This window comes from Schistocerca piceifrons, chromosome 2 (assembly GCF_021461385.2).
Source record: "Schistocerca piceifrons isolate TAMUIC-IGC-003096 chromosome 2, iqSchPice1.1, whole genome shotgun sequence".
NCBI classification, from domain to species: Eukaryota; Metazoa; Arthropoda; class Insecta; order Orthoptera; family Acrididae; genus Schistocerca; species Schistocerca piceifrons.
This window is the reverse complement of record NC_060139.1, coordinates 241,161,698-241,188,369: the sequence shown is the minus strand read 5'-3', so window position 1 is coordinate 241,188,369 and position 26,672 is coordinate 241,161,698. Positions and strand designations below refer to the sequence as shown.

Below are 26,672 nucleotides of genomic sequence, written 5' to 3'. Positions count from 1 at the left end.
TGCACGCTACAGGAAGTCTGGCTTAAAGCTATCCTTGAAGTAAGCAATTTGCAACATTTTTTATATAACTGATGTCAACTGCTCTCCAAATCTGTGCTGTAGATTCAGTACGATGGGTCAGAGACATAAACCGAGACGATAGTCTTCCCTCTCTGCAGTGCTACGGGGCCGTCAGGAGCCCGATCATCTTGCGACCGTACATTCTCGTGACCCCCGCTGCCAGCCAACGTGTACAGTGGCTACATTCCTGCAAAATCTTTCTGTAATATCGCAGAAGGAACATCCAGTTCTCATAGCCCTATTATACGACCTCGTTCAAACCCTGTGAGGTGGTGGTATTAATGGCATCTCTGTCTCCTTGAAGGCTTTCTTGACATCAACTCATCATGTCTGGTCTGCAAGAAAACTAAAGGACACTTTAAAGCATGTGTTCAGAGCAAACCTATTTGTATCTTCAGAGTGGCGCTATTAGCACCACTCTTTTGCGACTGGTGTGAAATGGGAGTAGAAAGTGGTCAATATCGAGAAATGTTCCCACATGACCGACATGGATTTTGATGAAATTTTGTATGAACATTCACACATGTTCTCAATGAACACTGGTAAAGTTTCAGTTTCAGAAATTCAATACTTGCAGAGATATAGTCACTTGTTTGAAACCATAGCACAGCTTCCAATAGTGCATCCTTGAATTTTCAGCAACTTTGAGATGAGATATCTAAGTATTTGCATGAAAGAAACAAAACTTGGCGATCTTATACAACTTTTAGAGCTCTTTGAAGTAAAATATTAAGAAAAGGATTTCTGAGCAATTTTCATATAGATAATTTGAAGCAAAGTTGGCCGAAAAAATAGCTGTTTAAAAAATGCGAACTTTCTGTTTTTTATATCTCCAAAAGTAATTGTGTGATGTACATGAAACTTTGCACACCATAACTCACCAACACAAGGTCTTCGAATATAAAATTTCATTCTCCTATTGCTTTCCATTATTTCACAAATCTAGGGTGAAGTTTACGATTTTTTGAGAAGTGCTAAAATGGGTATTTTTAGTCAAATTTTTCAAAAAAGTGTTTTCTCAAAACTTTGGTCATTAGAAAGAGCATATTCTAAACTATCTAGAAAAGTGGATTTGGTTTTGCAATGCAAGCATATAAGGCCCTAAAAAGTAGCATCATCAAAGAGGCGCACTGGAAGTTTGAACACATTTTTCTGGCACTCAAAATTATACCTGAAACCTTTTATTATGCCTAATAAATGTTTATTAGTGCCTTGAGACTGTCAGAAAAACTTGAAAACTATGAGAAGTAGCCCTTCTGCTTTTATCGTAAGTGTTCATATGCATAAAAACTTCTCATTTAAAAAGAGAGAGAGAGAGAGAGAGAGAGAGAGAGAGAGAGAGAGAGAGAGGGGGGGGGGAGGGGTAGTCATAAAGAATTCAATGAGTAATAGCTTCGTATTTTTTTGTACTTCTCAAAATTGTAAATATTTACAAGTGGAAAATGAAGACCTAGTATTTGGATTCAATTGTATAAAACATTTTTCCAAAAAAGAATGTTTGCTTGAATCGTGCATCAAGTGATGTAAATTTTCCAATCAATATTGCGGAGATTTTAATACCTGGGTGTTGTAACCTGGGAATTTTTGTCTTAAAGTTATTAGGGAAACATGTGAAATTGGTTGGTTAAACATCTTAGAGTTTTAATTTTGTATTTAGTCACACTTAAATGTAGCCTACCACCTTGGTAAATACGTAACCACTAGCTTCACAGAGAAAATTCACAAGATTCACTGTTTATAGAAAATATAATGGCAACAATTACTTTAACAATCAGATTTTTTCATTATTGTGAGCCTTGTTTGAACAATCAGTATTTCAGTGGTGTGTTTGCAGCATAGTGAGTGGGTTCTCTTGACAGTGTGGCTTGTTAAGTGATTCATAAGACCATCAAAGTTTGTAATATAATTTACAAAAAAATTGTTTTGATTGTGTCTTTTATAGCATGTATCTCTTATTAGATTTTTTCATTAGTATTATACATTGTGTATAATTTCATTCAGTAGCAATTTATCCGAAATTTAAGCATATTATAATTTGCACTTAGAGGCCAAATACATTATTTAGTTACTCATTAGAGATGGATGCAGAAGGGAACAGCATACCTTCCTGCTCAATTGGGCAAGGAGATAGTGGAACTAAGTGTGATGTCACTTTCTTTGCAAAAAAAAAAAAAAAAAAAAAAAAAAAAGCTGCTTTAAAATGATTTGTGGATTTTAGTGATGAGGAAGGAGTGTTGTTGGTCCGACGTTCTGAAGCAAAGCTGGACAATACCTCTCAAGTTTGCCTACACCATGAAGCCCTGTTATTGACAATATGAGAGATTTTTTAAAAAAAAATGCTTGTATCCCTTTGGGAAGGTGAATCATAATGTTAAGGCAGGAATTAGCACTCTTGATACTGAAACAGCTAATAAGGCTTCTGATATGTTGAAGAAGCAGCTTATTAATAACATAAAGCCAGGTCAGAAAATTTGTCTGCCTTCCAGAACTACCTTAAATAAACACTTGGACGAAGCTTTATCAGCCTCATCATCACATTCTGATGAGGACTTTAAACCAAAAGAAGAATTAAATAGTAGCTTATTGTCTATCGGTATTTCACCCCTGAAGAGAACAGTAACCTACAGAGATAAGCCCCAATATGTGAAGAAGGAAATTCAAAAGGCTCCAAAATGCGATTAAAAACAGAATTGTAAATGCAATGGGAATAAACCGACAAATTGAAGATGCTAGTGAAATTAAGGAATGTGGAAACTGTGCCGACTATGCACATTTGTTGACTGAACTGAAAGCCAAGATGCAGAATGCAATTCATAAAGAACAGATGCAAATTTTAACTTGGCACCTGTAAGTTGGACTGTCAGACAAACAGCAGCTCAGTTCGGCATGTCCGAATGAATGGTGAAGAATGCTCGGAAGCTTAAGGAAGAGAAGGGCATTCTGGCACTTCCCAAAAATAGGCAAAGCAGGAAATTACCAGCATAAGTTACTAGTAGCGTGTGAAATTTTTTTGAGGATAATGAGTATAGTAGGGTGTGCCCTGGAAAAAAGATAGTATTTCAGTTGGACTTTTAGATAGAAAGACATACATGCAGAAAAGATTGTTACTCTGCAATTTACAGGAAATTGTATGTTATCTAGAAGAATATAAATGGTCCAGAACTAGGGTTCTCAAAGTTTTGTGAACTTAGACCCAAACGGTGTGTAACAGTAGGATCAGCTGGAATGCATGCAGTTTGAGTCTGTGCAATTCACCAAAATGTTAAGCTTATGCTTAGCGGAGCTGGTATATGTGAAAATTATAACGAGATTCTCAGCAAGGCAGTTTGAACTCTAAACAGTGCATGCTACATCGCTGTGAAAGGTGTCCTGGGCCCGAAGCTACAGCATCTGAAATTGCCAGCTATTTCCTAGATCATGAGCCAAAGGAAGTTATTGTGTTTAAGCAATGGATACATACCGATCAGGCCACACTGGACACGAAGCAAATGGTAGTGGATGAATTTATTGAAGATGTAAAAAATAAAATATGGAGTCTGTCATGCCATCATTACATTGCCAAGCATCAAAGCTTGCATCTTAAAGGCCTTAAATGTTATCTGAAAGATGAAGAGCTTGTTGTCCTAATGGATTTTGCAGAAAATTATTCTTTTATCATTCAGGATGCTGTGCAAGGCTTCCACTGGGACAATAGTCAAGCAACAATTCATCCATTTGTTATCTACTTTCGTCAAAATGAGAAAGTAGAATCTTTAAGTTTTTGCATTATCAGTGATTGCTTGCGGCATGACACTATTACTATTACAGTTTACGTTTTTATCAAGGAGCTCATCAAATATATAAAAGCACGGTTTGCACAGATATCCCACATTCATTATTTCAGTGATGGCTCCAGTGCTCAATACAAAAATTTCAAGAATTTCCTAAATTTGTGCTATCATAAGAGTGATTTTGGAATGACAGCCAAATGGAATTTTTTTGCTACTAGTCACGGGAAATCACCTTATGATGGGATTGGAGGTACAACAAAGTGGTTAGCAGCAAGAGCAAGCTTGCAACGGCCACTTAGTGGACAAATTCTTACTCCCCTAGATCTGTTTCTCTTCTGCTCTGAAACATTAATGGAATTAAATTTGTTTTCGTCAGTAAAGATGAAATTGAAAAAAATATTGTCACAAGAAGAGTGGTTTAAACTTTGACAAACTGTAGCAGGCACTAGAGAAAATCATCACTTTTTACCTATTGATGTAACAGAAATTCAGGTCAGCAGAATTTCAAGTTATTGTTCATCTTTTCTAGCTAAAATGGGTCACAGTAATGAAGGAGGCGTATTAATGTCTGCTCTCCAACCAGGACAATATGTTCCACGCATCTATGAAAACGTGTCGTGGATTGGGAATATCTGTGTGACTTCCACAGAGCAAATGAATGAATTAGTAAACTTTATGCACCTACATGGTCCAGCAAATTCATTTTATTGGCCACCAAGAATTGACAAGTGCTGGGTTTCAGAACACCACATCATTGCAGTTATTCCAGCTCCATCAGTAAATTCGTCTGGCCGGCAATACACCATTCCTCTTGATATGCTACATTAATTTTCTGATGAATATCAAAAATTGAAATAAGTTAGAGGAAACAATCTAAGGAACCCAAGAGTGCCTTCTAATTTTACACAGGGCACTTAAATAATTTTAGTATCAGGCTTGGGATCCTGTGGTAAAGAAACCTACCTGTGGCTGCTGTTGCTAAGCTATCGGGCATGGCCCCTATGGCAATGGGAATGCTGGTTTTCATAGGTGAAATGAAACTAGCAGTGGTTAAGCCACCATGGACCATAGCAACTCATTTATACACTTCTTTTCCATCAGTAAGCTGGTCTTGTTCATTTAACACGCAATTAATAATTAGATGATTATGCAAATAAATTTTACAATTTACATTCATTCTTAATGATAAGAGAGAGAGAGTGTGTGTGTGTGTGTGTGTGTGTGTGTGTGTGTGTGTGTGTGTGTGTGTGAGAGAGAGAGAGAGAGAGAGAGAGAGAGAGAGAGAGAGAGAGAGAGGAGGAAGGGGAGGTGACAATTAAGAAATAACATTGTTTCTGTTTTTATTCTTTTGCTATTCGGACTTAAGCTAGGCCCTATTCATCAGGACTTCTTATTTCACTTCTCCCACACATTAATAAACATGTATAAGGCAAAATAAAAGATTTCAGGTATGATTTGAGTGCCATAAAAATGTGTTCAAACTTCCAGTGCACCTCTTTGATGATGCTACTTTTTAGGGGCTTATACGCTTGCATTGCAGAACCAAATCCACTTTTCTAGATAGTTTAGAATATGCTCTTCCTAATGACCAAAGTTTGGAGAAAACACTTTTTTGAAAAATTTGACTAAAAATACCCACTTAGCACTTTCTGAAAAATCGTCAATTTTACACTAGATTTGTGAAATAATGGAAAGCAATAGGAGAATGAAATTTTGTATTCTAAGACCTTGTGTTGGTGAGTTATGGTGTGCGAAGTTTCATGTACATCCCACAATTACTTTTGGAGATATAAAAAACAAAGTTCGCATTTTTTTAAACAGCTATTTTTTCGACCAACTTTGCTTCAAATTATCCATATGAAAATTGCTCAGAAATCCTTTTCTGAATATTTTACTTTAAAGAGCTCTGAAAGTTGTATAAGATGGCCAAGTTTTGTTTCTTTCATGCAAATACTTAGAGATATCTCAAAGTTGCTGAAAATTCAAGGACGCACTATAGAAAGCTGTGCTATGGTCTTGAACAAGTGACTGTATCTCCGAAAGTATTGAATTTCTGAAACACAAACTTTATCAGTGTTCATTGAGAACATGTTTGAATGTTCATACAAAATTTCATCAAAATCCATGAGGGTCATGTGGGAGCCTCTAGATGACTTGGCATGGAATGACCCATATAGAAACAAGCCTATCAACTTTTGTTTATATGGCACAACAACTCCTTGGTGAGATTTTTCCGTCGGTGTATTTGGATCTCTCATCTGCCACCAGTGATACCCACTAAGCTAGTACTACACAAGGCTAAATTAATAATGATACTTTTAAGACAAGGTTTGAAGCCTACAACGAACTTCAATAAAAACTTTTTAACCTTACCAGAATGTGATGGCTGACAGCGGGCTTGCAGAACTTCTTGGATGAGGCAAGCTAGCAGCATCGTCCTTCTCATTCATTGTCACACTCTGGAAGTTAAATACGCCCACATTAGAAAGCATATCGAAATCTAGAATACCAAATCCTAAAATATAAATTATTGCAGCTTTCACCATACAGATGTGTTATTTGCTGTAAGTACAAACCCTTTCATAAAACAGCCACACTTTCACCATCCCATTCCAATCGCAAATGGTGTGCGAGAAGAGTGATTACTAATAAGCTCCAATTTCTCTACTTTTACTGTCACTGACCATTCTGTAAGATGCAAGCGAAAGGCACGTTCTTGAGTTGGAACGTGTTTACGTTGTAACAATAAACCTTTACTATGTGTGTGATACGTAGCGCCCAACGCAGGAGTTGGACAAGGGATCTTGAGATACGGTCGTGGACCTCCACGACACCCTCGCACTTACTTGAATTAGTGACGAAACACGCAAAACTTAAAGGATTTTTATTTACTTTAATAATCCTACCTTACATGGTTCACAAGATGACCACGCACATTTATGAATTGGTTTAACAATTATTTTACGAGTGAAGCGTTCAAAGAATAAAACTATCTACCAACTTTACCGAAAATCCAAATAAGTTCTGGTTCCGCGTTAAATGAGAAAACGGATCAAAACCATCTGTCATGACAGACAGGCCACAAACGCGATGAAACAGATAACACAGAAAAAGTCGAAATACTCCAAGTTTTTTCTAAAGCTTGTTTCAGAGAGGAAGATGGCGTAGTTCCTCCTCTAAATCTTCGTACGAACGACAAAATTACATAACGAAGAACGTGACCAAGGGATGGAAAAGCAACTGAACTCTTGTAACAGAGGAATGGTCACTGGACCCGACGGGATATCTATTCGATTCTACATAGAATATGCAAATTAACTTGTCCCTCCTGTATCAGCTTTGAACCATAAGTCTATAGAGGCGCGAACCGCTCCTAGCGTTAAAAAAAAAGTTATTCTCATTTTCGAAAAGGGTCGTCGAACAGACGCCCAGAAGTATAGGTCTTGACATCGGTCTGCTGCAGAACTTCCGAACATTTTTTGTCCTTATATATTATGCAGACCGATAATCATCTCCGTACGAACGAGCAGGTGTTCCGAAAACGACTGTATGAAAGCCAACTCGCTCTGTTCGTCTGGGAGACCCAGAAAGTAGTAGATACAGATGGCCAGGTGGAAGCGGTGTTCGCTGACTTCGGAAGGCATTCGATATAGCTCCGGACTGCCGCTCAACTATCATCATACGAGCTTATGAAGTATTATACCAACCGTGCGATTGGATTTCGGGCTTATCTCAGGACGAGTGTTACAGGAGTATTACTTTTCACAACATACAGTATATACATGACTCAGTACGTAAGGTCGGATGTTCCAAGAACCTTTTTCATACATGCTGTTGTATAAACATAAGTCGCGATGACAGACAACTGTAGCAAAATGCATGATGCACGGTGCAGAGTGTGGCAGATGACCCTCAAAATAAATGTAACATATTGCAAATACATATACGGACCCTTTACTGTATGATTACAAAATTGCTAAACAATTACTGGAAGCATTTACTGCCGTAAAGAGTCTGGGAGTACGCCTACGAAGCGATGTGAAGTCCAACGGCCAGAAAATTAATCGCCAATAAGGCAGATACCAGGCAGATTCATTGGATGTTCAACAAAGGAAGTGACTTACAAAACACTCGTTCGACCAATACTTTAATACTGCTCGTCAGCGTGAGATCAGCACCAGATAGGACGGATAGTGGAAACAGAAGATCCAAAGAAGAATTGCATGTTTCTTTACATGTACATTTAGCACGCGCGAAGGGGTCACGGAGATGCTCAGCTAACTCCAATGGCAGACGCTGTAGGAGAGGCGTTCTGCATCACGGTGCGGTCTACTGTTCAAGTTCCGAGGGCGTCCGTTACTAGCATATCAACGTATTGCTACCTGTTACATCGTCCTAAAGAAAATACCTTCATGGTAAAATTGGAGAGTGTCGAGCACAAACGGAAGCTTTTTACCAGTCACTGTTGTTCTCGCAAACCATATGCCACTGAAACATAAGGGTGAAGTGACACTTGTATACGAAGAACCCTCGGCCACACACCGGAAGGTGGCTTGAAGTATAGATGTAAATACAATCAACCTTAAAGCTGGTTTGACTCTAGCAACATTGATGTCCCATCCTCCAATTTTTACTGACGTCGATGCAAGAGACCAATCGCAAACAGTGCTTGAAGAGCGTGGATTTCCTTTCGCCATGATGAGGTGTGGGGCCTCAATTCAGCAATGCGTACTCATCTGTATATGAAACAACATTTCACTTCCTTAACAGAGGATACTTTTTAAAAATTTTCATCATTAACTGACTAACTACTTTTTCGACCAAGACCATAAAAATGTCTAGATACTGAAACTATCGCCACAGTCGACTGACTAGAGGCATTATCGTGGCAAGGAAGATCTACGGTTTAGTGTCCCAGCCCAGGTCAGAATGATTCGGGATGTACAAGAAAGTGAATGGCAACTTGCCTTAAACGTAGTAAAATTTTAAAATAACAGTCATCGGATGAAACGTTAACTCTTGACTGCAGTATTAACGATCCGCCGACGCACTCTTATCAGACCGATAAAGACTAGTTGTAACGTTGTGAATCGATGTTAAGTGAGGCGAAATTACAGTTTCGACTACGCGAGGGCAAATGAACAACTTAGGTTTATTGGGAGAACTTTAGAAGTTTGTTGGGGCTACAAACAATGTCGTAACCCATTCTCTAGTACAGTTGTTCCAAACCTGGGGTAATTACCCCCGAGGTGTTAAATTTTCTGAGGGGGTAAAAACTAAACGATTCGATTGCGTTTCAGTCACGAAACTAAATTATTTTCGGAAGATCATTAGTTTTATCTCAATTTTGTATCACTAACAGTGATTCTATAACTTATGCATAATTAATTTTCCTCAATTAGTAGCCTTAATGCAGTAGAGACTAAGGTTCCTCACCCACCCAAAACATATTGTGCTTTGTCCCATACGTAGCCGTTGATAAAAGTGAGACGTACCAAATGCTAAATATCTCAAGAAAATGTCTTTTGAAACTGTAGATAAAATCTGCAGTAGTGCAGAAATTGCTTTATTACTTCCGAACAGACAAATGAATTGACAGCACGACACAGCAATTAACTCCATAAGGGTTACTATAGTTCTGTACACAATTTTATTAAAAAAATTATTATATATCATTTTGGAAACAAAAGTGATCTAACAGAAGCCTTTCACTCGACAGTTTATATAGTTGCTAAAGTTGGTGATAATGGTGCTAAAGTTGGTGATAATGGGTGGGGGGCGGCTAACCATGGCACGGCGGTCGGGGGTACCAGCTAATGTCTGAGCGCACTTAAAGGTATTGGACTAAGAAAGGTTAGAAACCACTGCTCTGGTACGTGTGTAGTGTTCACGAATCTCGTCAGGACGCAGAACCTTCACAGAACTTCCGAATTCTAAGCAATGATTTTTAACTACCTAGTTGGTGCAGTCAGTTATCAAGACCGTATTAGTACATCCTTATCGCGAGACACTGGGTGAGTGCAGAAATAGTACCACAAAGATGCTTACCAAGGCCTATAAAGCAATTTTTCCAACGCCCCCCTTCGCGAATGGAACGGTAATGTTAGAAAAACGTAGAAACTGCGCATAGCCACACACAAGGCACTGGGTTGCGACGTATTTACACTAATACACATGTACGCTGGCATATGAAGGATTACTCACTCTTACTGTAATGGATTTGAAGTCTTGTGTAAGTCAAGTGGCTAAAATATCCCGTGTTCGGCAACGCAACCTGGAGCACCACGGAATACAGTAAGGCCCCGATAGCATGCTCAGGAAATTTTTAATTCCCAATTTTAATGGTAGCCGCCAATTTTGTACATTTAAAACTGACAAAACAGAGACAGAAAGGAAAATTTTGTTCTATGAAAAACTGAATATAACAATGCGAAATATCTGAAGAGGAACGACAAAGCTAACAAATCACACATTATGAAACTGAGGAAATGTGTTACCGTATCTTTAAATGAGACGAGGCTATCTTATGTTGTCGGTATTTATTATTTTGGCAAGAGTCTCGGCACAAGCAATTTTACTGCAATATTTCTCTAACCAAATGCCAATGCTATAACAATTAATGGATTTTCGAAACTTGGCACTTATGTCTATCTAATGATGAATTCGATTGACAGCGACAATGTATTTCCATTTAAATAAAGAATTTTTGTAGTAGGAAATAGTTTAACAACGTTTTCCTGTAGATTTTTTTACAAGCTCTGAACAATTGTTGGAACAGGTTACACAAGTGGCGTCATTTCAAACTGTGTCAAAGTTGCACCGGGTCTACAGAACTGAGAAAGAAAATTTTGATTTTTGCATGAAATGAATGATTTTTCCACTTACCGCTATATCTCGACTAGTTCATGAAACGTCCGTTAGTCTTTAAGCATCTTGCACCTTGATACCACGTTAATCGTTTTCTACAAATGACAAATGAGCTCTGCATGATCTCTGCGTCGTGAGCATGTTATAATGGTTCAGGAAAAAGCGTGTCTCACGTTTGCAAACCGAGATCTGCGGTGCATGCTCTCATGTGAAACTGTATTAAAAAAAAATACTTATGGGTTACGATTAGTAAATATCACAGGTACTTTTTAACACACAAATTTCAATGATGATGATAGTGGGCTGCGATATTATACAAGAAGCTAACTTTTACAGCAACCGATTCTGTCTGCTTCAGTACAATGGGAGACTCCCGAAATTCTGAGTATTTGTTGGAATGAAGAACGAAATACTTTCAAATTGCGCTAGAAACCCTTACGCTTAAAAATATACCCACGTTTCCTAACCCGCTGGAAAGTAATGAAAAACCAGCTAACAGAAGGAGTGGTAATTGTGTTCATATTGCTACGGGAACTGACTTGACCGCAACGAAAGCCCCTTGGAGAGGACAAGGGTAGATGGTTGGGGAGGGGGGGAGAGAGAGGGGGAGGGGGGGGAGAGAGAGGGGGAGGGGGGGAGAGAGAGGGGGAGGGGGGGAGAGAGAGGGGGAGGGGGGGAGAGAGAGGGGGGAGGGGGGAGAGAGAGGGGGAGGGGGGGAGAGAGAGGGGGAGGGGGGGAGAGAGAGAGGGGGGGGAGAGAGAGGGGGGGGGGAGAGAGAGAGGGGGGGGGAGAGAGAGAGAGGGGGGGGGGAGAGAGAGAGGGGGGGGGGAGAGAGAGAGAGAGTGAGAGAGAGAGAGAGAGAGGAGGGGGGGGGGGGGGGAGAGAGAGAGGGGGGGGAGAGAGAGAGAGAGAGAGGAGAGAGAGAGAGAGAGAGAGAGAGAGAGAGAGAGAGGGGAGAGAGAGAGGGAGAGAGAGAGAGGGAGAGAGGAGGAGAGAGAGAGGAGAGAGAGAGAGAGAGAGAGAGGGAGGGAGGGGGGGAGGGAGAGGGGAGAGAGAGAGAGAGAGAGAGAGAGAGAGAGGGAGGGGGGGAAGGAGAGGGAGAGAGAGAGAGAGAGAGAGAGAGAGAGAGAGAGAGAGAGAGAGAGAGATATATTAGCATAGGTTATAGGTTACATTTTTGTTGGCAAGAGCAAGCCGCCTTGATTAAGGCACTATCAAGCAGATGCACATTATAATAACTATCAGCATAACGGTAAAATCTTTCAAACGGTTCTTTGGCTTTCGAAGCATATTTCGAACGGTTTCATCATCAAAATACAAACTCCAAAATGTAGCCATGCACAAAATGTCAAAAATCATTTCGTCACATGACGATACTTACAAGCACTGTAATTCTTTAAAAAGGTTTCCGATAGAAAGAAATCCAGTTAAGTGCGAGTAGGATATGCGCACAGACGATTCCGCACACAGTTCATCCTGGGAATCGAGAATTTCTATGATTTTGCATGTTATCGATACTGCCAAGATATCGAAATGTGTAACAAATGGCCGCATCTTTTGATTACACTGACTTTTAGGCTTAAAAAATCTTTGGCCTTTCGGCGATGTAAAAAGTTCGTGACAAATTTCGATACCTCCACCCATTCCTCAGGAAAGAGGTTCTCAACATTCAGACTGACAATAATGGGGTCTGTTTTTTACCAATTGAGATACAAAACTTCAAAAACTACCGTATCGCAACCCGAACGAACGAGAATATACAGAGATTTCGCAGCGATTAAAGTAGTCCTCTAATTTTCGAAGATTTATCACATTTCAAGTTAGAAAAACTTGTATGCAATATAAAACGAGTCCACGAGGAACGTTTTTAATTGAAGTAAGATAAGTGAACAAGTTTTCATTTGGGAAACAATTCCCTCAAGCAGGTCAAACGGATCTAGCATTCTGATTAAATAATACGACGAAGCAATATGAGAACTACAGGAGGTCACTAGCGGCTTAGCTGTAACAGTCTACAGATTCCGGCGAAATGGCAGTACATATTTCTGTGATGTTTAAGACAAAGATTATGATGTGGACCGCGCACTTTCCTCAATAACGCGATGTAACAGCGGATCCGTGATCCGCTTCTCACAACCACTCATTTTCACAATTGAATGGTGTTACACCATCCTAAAGAAAGAAACAAGCAAGCAATTAGGATGACGGAACCTCAAAAAAACTTAATTCTATCTATTATCGATTAGAGGACTAAGTTTTAGTACAACGGAGAAATAATTTTTCTGTTTTACCCTTGCCCACCGTGTTATGACTCATATTTGATATCACCACTCGAATTTGTAATGTCAACAAATTTAAGATGCTCAATACTAACCAACTAACGACGCTTCTGACACTTTCTTGCAATCCTTGACTTGAAATCAGTGTCAGTGGTTTCCCTGAAACTACCAATACCCTATACTTACGTAAAATATATCTACGTGTTTTGCCATAAGATACTGATGACATTGTAGGCTAACTTTGAACCCAAAAAAATGCTTTAGTGTAAACAATGTAAGAGGGTTATCCCTGCAGCAATCATCAAAGGCTCCTACTATTTAGGCGCAAATCTTCGACTAGTCACACAGTTCCTACACTTCGCACCTACACTTGAAAACAGTTCGTCGCTAGGAGAAATAAAAAGCGGAACTCTATCAAACACAAACAATGGAACAAGAGAAGTGACACTGGAGCAAGTCGCTCCCTCCAGTTCTCTTCTGCACTTCAGATTTCAGTAATTTAAGCTCATCCGCGTAACAAACTAGTATCATCCAGACAAGGGAATTCCCCGCGCTTATCCGACATCTGCATGCATGCACGCGTACGCTCTCATCCGCTTTCCGGCACAAATTTCGAACTTTTACTGACGATGTCCAAACTACTTGGTTATAACAATATCACGAAAAGGAAAGCTGCTACTCACAATATAGCGGACATGCTTGGTTATAATTAATAACATGCTGAAATTTATTTAAAAGACTACCACATATCTATCTCTCTCTCTCTCTCTCTCTCTCTCTCTCACACACACACACACACACACACACACACACACACACACACACACCTCCCTCCTCCTCCAGCTACTTTGGCTAGTTTGTCCCCATCACAGACATTTCTGTTGGGGAACTGTTCGAGTTACGTAAACAGAAAGCATGTGGGATGCAATTTCTGTTTGCATTTTAAGCATAAACTGTCATTTTTCGGAAATGTACCTATAATACATATGTTCCCGTGTGGAGTTGATAGTCTCCCATCGGGCGCCTCCCCAGGTGGCGGATAGGGGAATGCTCTCCAGATATGGAGGGTACCGGGGGAAATAAAATACCCGGGGTGGACCAAAACCATCAACCGAAATCCACTAACGTCTGCCTGGTATCCAGCGGTTAGGGGTCAGCGTCTTTTCGCCTAGATGGTGCGGCTGCAGCAACCTTCTTGGTCTCAACAATCAAGTCGTATTCCTCGTGATCTTTCCTCGGAAGGACCACCACCAAGTTTTCAACTTGAAAACCAAACATGATGGTAACACAAGGAATGAATCCACTACCCCAGGCACCAGTCGCAAGGCTGGGTTTACCTGGTCATCGGATTCCGGGAACCAGAAGCATCATGTTACGCCTAAGGTTGAGAACCAGACGACATCCAGATTATCACACACAAAACAGAGACACTTCATCGGTACACTTAATACTAATACTCTCTTCAAACTAGGCAAGATCAAACAACTTACAGACGTGCTGCAAAAATTCCAGATCAAAATCTTTGCAATCCAGGAAACACGATTTACGGACGAAAACCATTTTGACACAGAAAACTACAGGATCTACAAAGGAAAACCAGCAGTTAAAACTAATGAGAAAGATCTCAAACAGTTTGGTACAGCATTTGTAGTCCACAAATCTATCAGCGACTCTGTCATTGACTTCCAGTCTGCCTCAGAACGTATATCAACGCTCTCCGTCAAACCGATCAACAAAGCATATACCTTGATCAACGCACACGCACCTACAAATAACTATAACAAGAACCACCCCCAGAAAGTGGATGACTTCTGGAATGACCTTGAAGAGACGACAAACAAAATTGCCGAACACCATGTAATAATCTTGTTAGGCGACTTTAAAGCACAATTAGGCAAAGAGAAAAAATACAGGAAAATCACCGGAATCCATAAAGCTCACAAGAGAATTAACAAGAATGGGGAAAGACAAACTTTTGCGAAAATTTCGGCCTCGTAATTATGTCAACACAATTTATAAAAAACCAACAAGAAACTGTATACTTGGAAGTCGCCCAACACAATGTTGGGTGAATTCCAGATAGACCATATGGCCATCTCCAAGAGTAACACAACAAATTCGGAATGTGAAAACAAGAGGATTTTTTGAATCAGACCACCATCTTGTACAGATAAAGACCAGATTACAACCTAACAGCAAAAACCCAAAACTAAACAAAGTGCTGAGACCAGACCCCGAATACATAAAACTCAACAAGGAAAACATCTTACAGGAAATCAGCAGACAAACACCACAAACTGGACAGAACTTGTGGACGTCCTCAAATACGCGATGAAATTGGGTCAACCCCCGAGAAGGAGAAACACAGGTGGTGGAATATAGTGTGTGACCAAGCAATAGAAGAAAGGGCCAATGCCTGGAAAACTTCAATAGTCACAAAACATCAGAAAAATGGCAACAGTTTCCAGTAATCCGAAAACATCGAAAACAATTCGGAGGGAAAAAAATTATGACAAACGGCGACTAGATGAGATAGAACAGGACTTTAAGAAGAACACCACCAGGAATTTTTATAAGACGTTTAAAGAACATATTGCAGGATACCAGCCACCCAATCTTTGCTTCAAGAAACCGGATGGTTCACTAGAAACCAACACGAAGAATAACTGCCAAATCCTCGCAGACTATTTCAACAAACTTCTCAACTGCGAAAGACTTACAGAGGATATTCACTACCAGACATCTACACCAAATCCCGACGCTAAACCACCAACCATCAATGAAATAGGAGAAATTATCAAGACACTGAAAAAACAGAGCTCCAGGAGAAGATGGAATTATTGCAGAACTATGGAAGTTAAATGATGAAAAACTAACAGGAAAAATTCACAAAATCGTTTTGAACATTTGGGAAACAGAACAGATCCCTTCTGAATGGAAATGCGCACTCATCCATCCACTCCACAAAAAAGGGGACAAAACTGAAACAAATAATTACAGGGGTATCTCACTCCTGCCGGTCACATATAAAATCCTATCAAAAGTTTTCATGAATATATTAGAAGAACAAGCTGACCTACAAATAGGAGAATACCAGGCTGGTTTTCTCAAGGGACGATCCTGCACAGAACAGATCTGGAATCTGAAAATGATTCTCCAGATGAGAAACACCCGAAACACAGTGGTCACTTTTGTAGATTTTAAAAAGGCCTACGACTCAATAGACAGTAGCGCTCTGCAACACGCTGGAAGAATTCAGTATTGACAGAAAGACAAGAGCAATCATTCAGTAAACTTCAACTGACACAGTATCCAAGGTCAAATTTATGGGGGATATCTCTGAACCATATGAAATCCAAACTGGAGTGCGACAGGGTGACGGATTTTCACCATTACTCTTTAATATCATTCTTGAAAAAATTATCAGGACATGGGAAAAAGAAGTCAAAAGAATCCAAATTGGCATTAGAAAAGATAATAGATTCAATGTGAAGTGTTTAGCTTTTGCAGATGACCTTGCCATCCTCACAAGTAATAGAAAAGAAGCCACGAACGCCATAGAGAAGTTACACGAAATTGCACAAAGAACTGGCCTGCAAATTTAATATGAGAAAACCAAGTACATAGAGTGCCACAAGACAAATTGCCTATTGTGACAACCCATGGGAAAATCGTACAAGTATCACATTTTAAGTACCTGGGAGAAATCATCCAGCTATCAGGGATGAACCTAAAGGCCAATGAAGCAAAAAACTACAGAAAGCATATAAACTCACGTGCAACTATTATAACAAAAAGTCCACATCCATTAATGCAAAATTGAGTCACTACAACACTGTCGTACTTCCGGAGGCACTGTATGCATCTGAAACAACACAAATAAGTGGGCAAACTAAAATCAGAGAAATAGAGAAACAAGAAAGGAAAATTCTCAGGAAAATTTTTGGCCCGATACAAGAGCAAGGAATCTGGAAGACGAGACCAACATCAGAATTATATAAATACACAGACATGATTACGGATATAATAAGGAAAAGAATAATGCAGTTCTACGGACATATCCACAGGATGAATGAAAACACAATTTCAAAGCGAATTCTTAAAGTCATCAACTCAGGCAGGGGAAAAACAAAATGGATAAAAGAGGTTGGAGAGGACCTCAGACAAGCACACATAGCAGTAAACGATGCAGAAAACAGAACTGAATTCAGGAACATCATCAAAAAACAAATTTGACACCACAAAACGGAAGAGACCAGGATGCAAATGGACATCGGAGCGAAAGAAACAACACAGTGAACACACGAAGAAAATTTGGGCTCAGAAAAAACAATCATTAAAAGGAATTCAAGTTGAAACGCTCTTTAAATGGGAATAATCGATGATAATAATAATAATAATAATAATAATAATAATAATAATAATAATAAAGGCGACGAAAAGAACAAACCACTAATAGGGCTAACCCCCTTTTAGTGTGATTAGTTGGTTCAGGACTGAACTAATGAAGCCTCGGACAAGCGCTGTCATGGTCTGGGACGACGCTTGAACCCTATGCCCGTCCACAATGGTAACGACACTGCTAGCCACACGGAAAATGATTTAAATCCAAATAGAGGTGTTTTGCAGGACATGCTTCCTGCAACAACCCTAGAAGGAAAACAAAGACAGAGGATGAGATAGCCTGATGAAGTTAACCGACACCTCATGTTCTGCTGTTATTACCAAGCAACAAACTTAGGAACCAACACAACTGGATACAGATCACAAGTATACACAACATTTATTACCAGATACCCAGAATTAAAATTTTTAACAGAACAACAACTAGCTGATCAGATCCGTGTAATAATCAAAAATATCAGGATACCCCAGTCAGAATTAGAAAATGTCAAACAACAAGTACAACAAATACTGGAACAAAATAATGTACAGCCAGAAGAAGAAGAAGAAGAAGAAGAAGAAGAAGAAGAAGAAGAAGAAAATACAGTAATGGACTCAAACATCCCAGAGCAAACAAACCGAGAACAACACGCATCAATTAAACAATCAGAGGGAAACGAAATCTTAAGACAGCCACCAGAACAAGCACAAATAGAACATGAAGTGACACACATGTTAGATATAGAAGAAAAATTTCAGCTAACATAAATACAAAGACACAAATACAGACATTAGACCATTCTTGCATTGTTGTTGTTGTCGTCGTCTTCAGTCCTGAGACTGGTTTGATGCAGCTCTCCATGCTACTCTATCCTGTTCAAGCTCTTTCATCTCCCAGTACCTACTGCAACCTACATCCTTCTGAATCTGCTTAGTGTATTCATCTCTTGGTCTCCCTCTACGATTTTTACCCTCCACGCTACCCTCCAATACTAAATTGGTGATCCCTTGATGCCTCAGAACATGTCCTACCAACCGATCCCTTCTTCTGGTCAAGTTGTGCCACAACCTTCTCTTCTCCTCAATCCTATTCAATACTTCCTCATTAGTTATGTGATCTACCCATCTAATCTTCAGCATTCTTCTGTAGCACCACATTTCGAAAGCTTCTATTCTCTTCTTGTCCAAACTATTTATCGTCCATGTTTCACTTCCATACATGGCTACACTCCATACAAATACTTTCAGAAACGACTTCCTGACACTTAAATCAATACTCGATATTAACAAATTTCTCTTCTTCAGAAACGCTTTCCTTCCCATTGCCAGTCTACATTTTAAATCCTCTCTACTTCGACCATCATCAGTTATTTTTCTCCCCAAATTGCAATACCCCTTTACTACTTTTGTGTCTCATTTCCTAATGTAATTCCCTCAGCATCACCCGATTTAATTTGACTACATTCCATTATCTTCGTTTTGCTTTTGTTGATGTTCATCTTATATCCTCCTTTCAAGACACTGTCCATTCCGTTCAACTGCTCTTCCAAGTCCTTTGCTGTCTCTGACAGAATTACAGTGTCATCGGCGAACCTCGAAGTTTTTATTTCTTCTCCATGAATTTTAATACCTACTCCGAATTTTTCTTTTGTTTCCTTTACTGCTTGCTCAATATACAGATTGAACAACATCGGGGAGAGACAACCAAATAACCCACAAGTCGAAACAGTAACAACTATCAACACAATCATACACAACAAAATAAATGAAAATACAAGTATGGAAGAGTTAGAACTACTGGTTTACATAGGAGCACTCACTACCCTAAATATACACACTAGGCAGAGATCAGAAGCAACAAACACACAGAATAAATCCACAAAACCAGCATGGCAACACAAGCTACAGATCAGAATAGAAAAACTTAGAAAAGACATCGGACAGCTAACACACTTTATAAGAAATGAAATATCAGACAAAAAACGAAAAAGGTTAGGTAAAATCTCACAACAAGAAGCGATAGAGCAATTAGATGAAAAGAAGCAGAAATTACAAGCATTGGTCAAACGACTTAGAAGATACAAAAAAGTGAAAATAGAAGGAAGCAGAACTGAACATTCAACACAAACCAAAAGAAATTATACCAGACAATAGATAACACATCAAAATTGACAATCCACCAAACATAACAGACATGGAACACTTCTGGAGCAACATATGGTCAAACCCGGTACAACATAACAGGTATGCACGATGGATACAAGCAGAAACAGATACATACAAGATGATACCACAAATGCCTGAAGTGATAATTTTGCAATATTTAAGTCACCCGAGCAATTAATTCTACGCACAATTGGAAAGCCCCTGGAAAAGATAAAATAGCAAATTTCTGGCTAAAGAAGTTCACCTCAGCGCATTCACATCTAACTAAATTTTTTAATAGTTACATTGCAGACCCATACACATTCCCTGATACACTTACACATGGAATAACTTATCTGAAACGTAAAGACCAAGCAGACACAGCAAACCCAGCAAAATATCGCCCCATAACATGCCTACCAACAATATACAAAATATTAACTTCAGTCATTACACAGAAATTAATGACACAACAAAGAACAAAATTATAAATGAAGAACAAAACGGCTGTTGCAAAGGAGCATGAGGATGTAAAGAGCAACTGATAATAGATGCAGAGGTGACATACCAAGCTAAAACTAAACAAAGGTCGCTACACTATGCATACATTGATTACCAAAAAGCTTCTGATAGTGTACCCCACTCATGGTTACTACAAATATTGTAAATATACAAAGTAGATCCTAAATTGATACAGTTCCTAAACATAGTAATGAAAAATTGGAAAACCACAATATCCAAACAAATTCAAATAATATCACATCACAGCCAATACAGATTAAGCGTGGAATATGCCAAGGAGACTCATTAAGTCCTTTCTGGTTCTGCCTTGCTCTGAACCCACTATCCAACATGCTAAAAAATACAAATTATGGATACAATATTACTGGAACATACCAACACAAAATCACACATTTGCTATACATGGATGATCTAAACCTACTGGTAGCAACAAATCAACAACTCAACCAATTACTAAAGATAACAAAAGTATTCAGCAATGATATAAATATGGCTTTTGGAACAGACAAATGGAAGAAAAATAGCATAGTCAAGGGAAAACACACTAAACAAGAAGATTACATATTGGGTAACCACAGCGGCTCCATAGAAGTGATGGAAAAAACAGATGCCTATAAATATCTAGGATACAGACAAAAATAGGAATAGATAATACAAATATTAAAGAAGAACTAAAAGAAAAATATAGACAAAGACTAACAAAAATACTGAAAACAGAATTGACAGCAAGAAACAAGACAAAAGCTATAAATACTTATGCTATACCAATATTGACCTACTCATTTCGAGTAGTGAAATGGAGTAACACAGACCTAGAAGCACTCAATACACTTACACGATCACAATGCCACAAATATAGAATACATCACATACCGGGTTATTACAAATGATTGAAGCGATTTCACAGCTCTACAATAATTTTATTATTTGAGATATTTTCACAATGCTTTGCACACATATACAAAAATTCAAAGTTTTTTTAGGCATTCGCAAATGTTCGATATGTGCCCCTTTAGTGATTCCGCAGACATCAAGCCGATAATCAAGTTCCTCCCACACTCGGCGCAGCAAGTCCCCACCAATGAGTTCGAAAGCATCGTTGATGCGAGCTCACAGTTCTGGCACGTTTCTTGGTAGAGGAGGTTTAAACACTGAATCTTTCACATAACCCCACAGAAAGAAATCGCATGGGGTTAAGTCGGGAGAGCGTGGAGGCCATCGGTTTTCCAATCTCCTGTTTAAGAAATGCCGAACATCATGATGGAAGTGCGGTGGAGCACCATCCTGTTGAAAGATGAAGTCGGCGCTGTCGGTCTCCAGTTGTGGCATGAGCCAATTTTCCAGCATGTCCAGATACACGTGTCCTGTAACGTTTTTTTCGCAGAAGAAAAAGGGGCAGTAAACTTTAAACCGTGAGATTGCACAAAACACGTTAACTTTTGGTGAATTGCGAATTTGCTGCACGAATGCGTGAGGATTCTCTACCGCCCAGATTCGCACGTTGTATCTGTTCACCATTAAGAAAAAATGTTGCTTTATCACTGAAAATAAGTTTCGCACTGAACGCATCCTCTTTTCATGAGCTGTTGTAACCGCGCCGAAAATTCAAAGCGTTTGACTTTGTCATCGTGTGTCAGGGCTTGTAGCAATTGTAAACGGTAAGGCTTCTGCTTTAGCCTTTTCCGTAAGATTTTCCAAACCGTCGACTGTGGTACGTTTAGCTCCCTGCTTGCTTTATTCGTCGACTTTCGCGAGCTACGCGTGAAACTTGCCCGCACGCGTTCAACCGTTTCTTCGCTCACTGCAGGCCGACCCGTTGATTTCCCCTTACAGAGGCATCCAGAAGCTTTAAACTGCGCATACCATCGCCGAATGGAGTTAGCAGTTGGTGGATCTTTGTTGAACTTCGTCCTGAAGTGTCGTTGCACTGTTATGACTGACTGATGTGAGTGCATTTCAAGCACGACATACGCTTTCTCTTCTCCTGTCGCCATTTTGTCTCACTGCGCTCTCGAGCGCTCTGGCAGCAGAAACCTAAGTGCGGCTTCAGCCGAACAAAACTTTATGAGTTTTTCTACATATCTGTAGTGTGTCGTGACCATATGTCAATGAATGGAGCTACAGTGAATTTATGAAATCGCTTCATCATTTGTAATAGCCCTGTACATTCAGCAACTGAAAGATTCACATTAAGCAGAAAGGGCGGAGGAAGGGGATTTATCGACATAAAAAAAACCTACATTATGGACAGGTAGACAATTTAAGAAAATTCTTTATAGAACGAGCAGAAACTAGCAAAATACACAAAGCAATCACTCATATAAATACATCGGCTACACCACTGCAATTTCATAACCACTTCTACAACCCTTTAGATCACATATCATCAACAGATACGAAGAAAGTAAATTGGAAAAAGAAAACATTACATGGCAAGCACCCGTATCATCTAACACAGCCACACATCGATCAAGACGCATCCAACACATGGCTAAGAAAAGGCAATATATACAGTGAGACGGAAGGATTCATGATTGCAATACAGGATCAAACAATAAACACCAGATATTACACCAAGCATATTATTAAAGATCCCAATACCACAACAGATAAATGCAGACTTTGCAAACAACAAATAGAAACAGTAGATCACATCACAAGTGGATGTACAATACTAGCAAATACAGAATACCCCAGAAGACATGACAATGTAGCAAGAATAATACATCAACAGCTTGCCTTACAAAATAAACTTATAAAACAACACGTTCCCGCATACAAGTATGCACCACAGGAACAGAACCATTATAACAGATAAAACAACACCACATAACAAACCTGACATCATACTCACCAATAAAAAGAAGAAATTAAGACAACTAATGGAAACATCCATACCCAATACAACAAATATACAAAAGAAAACAGGAGAAAAAATTGAAAAATACATCCAACTGGCTGAGGAAGTCAAGGACATGTGGCATCAGGATAAAGTTGACATACTAATTATACTATCAACTACAGGAGTCATACCACACAATATCCACCAGTACATCAATGCAATACAGCTACAGCCAAACTTATATATACAACTACAGAAATCTGTAATTATTGACACTTGTTCAATTACCCGAAAGTTCCTAAATGCAATGTAACACATACCGTACAGTTAAAAGGAAGTCACGCTTGATCAAGGTCTGCGTCACTTTCCATTTTTAACCAGACATAACGTCTGGTAAAGTAAAGAAATAATAATAATAAATGTTATTCTTTAATTTTCTTTTAATTTCTGTAATTTAATTTCATAGTATGATTAATCCTTGAAGTACCGCGTATCACACTGCGTTCATCTCGAGTAACATTTTTTATCCAGTTATATGATTTCTCCCATTCCCAGGCCACTGCGCGTTCGACATTGTGATCCACCTTTTTAAGTTCACTATTTAGAAAAAGCCTATTCGTAAACATGTATGATAAAAACAGAAATAAAACCTGCTTATTGGTACTCAAAATTAAATATCGGAACGGCAGTAATACTGACGGCAGAGTAACAAAAGTACAGACAACGGTAATGATTTAACAACGGCGGAACTACAGATTATTTCCGCTCAGAATTGAAGACTTTGGGCGGCGTCGACTTTTCTTCATTCGGTTGCTCCCACAGACTGGTTTCACTCTAAATTACAGCGGTCTGAATCGATTGGTTTTGTTCGGTTGTTCACATTGCTTACTTCTCCTGCCAGAGTTGAGGAAAACAGTATAGCATATCGAGATCTGAACCTGCCTCCGATGTACTATCTACCGTTCAACTCCAATGCGGCTGAATTGCGGTGAGAAAAACATGGTGCCGAAATCGACACTGCGGGAGATACTACAGTACCCTTTACGAGCAGATCAGAAACCGGTACACAAACCGCAATGTTATTACAACAGTGCGAATCCTTGTAAGTGATTTAAGCGACCTTTCATTTAGCAGAAAAAGCTGACACTCAGTTCCTACTCATGGAGAACTGAGTTATCTAACGTTGCGAACGAGACTGAAGAGACAATTACGAATAACGTGCCTTAAGCTTCAGTTTCTGATGACGTCCGAAAAAGGTTAACATGTCTCACGGCAGCGGAGGATGTACAAGAACAGTCTGCCACTAGGTACCACCCCTGACCCCTTACGTGCGAATTTTCTTCCCGCAGGGATTTCTTTAGGGGCAAAGCTTGCATCACTTCGCTTCCAGCGACACATTTGACGATGTATTACCATAAACATCGCAGAGACTGACCAAACATGCATCAGAGTTTGGCGAGAATGGAATTAGTGCTTGGATTCCCGCTGCACCACACTGAGGTCCATATGAAGTGCATTGGAAAGCGCAGTCCGTAAGATGGTGACTAGGACTACATATTTACTTTCAGTGTTTACAAACGTGCAGCACTATGAAATCATCTGCCAATTTACGCCCATTGCAGTAGTGGCACGGCCTACATCCTTATTCCCCATAAGTCTCGAACTGCATAACACAGAACAGTTGGTAACTGTGCTGACGACTTCTGCTATTTCATTCGAGTATGGACCGATGGACAAATCAGTGCGCCTGTGTCTAGTATCTCTACGGAGGATACACGACAGAGTTAGCAGGATTGTTGCATATGCCTCCGGTAGTACCGGTTCTGTAAGTTCACTGAACAATGTCACCAGTCTTCCTTTTAGCTTCCGTTATGCTTCAGTATACGCCGTGTTGACCAAACACGTTACTGAGGAGGGTCTTAAGCTATACGAGGTGTGGTTAGAAAGTAACGTTTTTTTTTTAATTTCTCGGGATTTATACATCCTACTATCAATTTTTACCATCTTGTTACTGCATTTGTTTCTGACGTATGTATGCATGGTCGGAAATACCAAACGTTTTCGAGTGCTCGGCAAATTTCAACTTACGACAAAGACGGCTCAAAGAATTTACATTACATTTTACTTGAAAAATGGGGTAACGTGCAGCACAACATTCGAAATGTTGACTGGAGTGGTATAAACGTTTCGAAGAGTGTAGAGAACACGTTGTGGACGGTGACCGCTCCAGAACATCAATTACTGATTGCAGTGTGGAAGAAGTAAAGAAAATATATCAGGAAAATCGCCGAATCACCGTCGGAGAGTTTGCTGACTATGTCGGCATATCCTTTGACTTGTGTCAAGCAACTTTTTCGAATGTTTTCGGAATGAAACATGCAGCAGCAATGTTTGGTTGGTTGTTGTGATGTTTAAGGGGGACTAAACAGCGAAGGTCATCAGTCCCCCATTCCAAAATCAGGCGAGCCCAAAATCGACGGAGCAGGTAAAAGCCAAAGGGGGAGGAGACGTCCCCCCAGGCGCTAAAAGAACACAAATGCAGCAACAAACACTACAAACAAGAACAGGACAGAGGCACACCAGACAGAAAGAAACAGAAGAAAGGAAGATGGCCGGAGACTGGTTGACTGACCACGACAACAAAAATGGGAAAGAGTCAACCATCTCACGGCACACCAGAACAGCAACAGACACAAGGACAAAAGACACAGAAAGGGAAAGGTGCAGGACCTCCCTAAATCGAACCATAAAACGGACTACCACGGATAAAATTTAAAACGTCATCAGCCCTGGAGGCATCGTCAGATAAAACCAAAGCCAAAGTGCCCGGGAGATTAAAAGATTGCCGGAGTGTGCGCAGTCGAGGACACTCCAGCAAAATGTGGCCGACCGTCAGCCGGGACCCACACTGACACAGGGGGGGATCCTCCTGACGCAAGAGATGGCCGTGCGTCAGGTACGTATGGCCGATGCGCAGCCGACACAGGACTACCGAGTCCCTGCGAGAAGCCCGCAGGGAGGAACGCCACACAGCGGTCGTCTCCTTGACAGCCCGCAGTTTATTCGGGGCTGTCATGCCACGCCACTCAGCAGCCCACATCCCAATCAGCTTACGGCGCAACACCATCTGCTGGTCGCGAGCCGTAAGGCCGATCTCCAAAGCCGGGGCGTCGATCGCCCCTTTGGCCAGCCTGTCTACACGTTCGTTCCCTGGGATGCCAACATGACCGGGCGTCCAAACCATGACCACCGAACGACCAGAACGGGCAATGGCGGAAACAGTCTCCTGAATGGAGGACACCAGAGGAGAGGAGGGATAGCAGCGGTCGATGGCCTGAAGGCTGCTCAGGGAGTCACTGCAGATCACGACGGACCTACCTGAGCAGAAACGCATATGGTCAAGAGCGCGCAGTATGGCCACCAGCTCTGCAGTAAAAATACTGCAGCCAGCCGGCAAGGAGCGCTGCTCAACATGAGCAGCATGAGCAAAAGAGTAGGCAGTGCGACCATCAACCAGGGAACCATCAGTGTAGACAGTCTCACAGTCCGAAAATGAGGCGAGGAGAGCAAGAAAACGGCGACGGAGGGCCACAGGCGGAACCGAGTCCTTGGGTCCCTGTGCCAAGTCCAGACGGACGGACGGCCGGGACAAACACCAGGGAGGCGTAGGTGTACGGACCCGGAAGGGAGGCAGAAGAGGGAATGACCCCAGTTCTGACAGCAGGGACTGGACACGGACAGCTATGGAAAGCCCAGACCTAGGGCGCCGTTCGGGCAGATGGAGGACCATAGCAGGGAAAAGCA

General features: G+C 40.4%; 1 protein-coding gene across 1 annotated transcript in view; it reads right to left on the bottom strand.

The window, feature by feature from the left end:
• The window catches only part of LOC124775010 (probable multidrug resistance-associated protein lethal(2)03659), a 289,731-nt gene that overhangs the window by 121,763 nt on the left and 141,296 nt on the right, over positions 1-26,672 (bottom strand). Inside the window, exon 2 of the mRNA XM_047249766.1 lies at positions 6,204-6,289. Within this exon, the coding sequence (XP_047105722.1) occupies positions 6,204-6,280 (77 nt within the window). The 5' untranslated portion in view covers positions 6,281-6,289. The remainder of the gene's footprint in view (positions 1-6,203; positions 6,290-26,672) is intronic.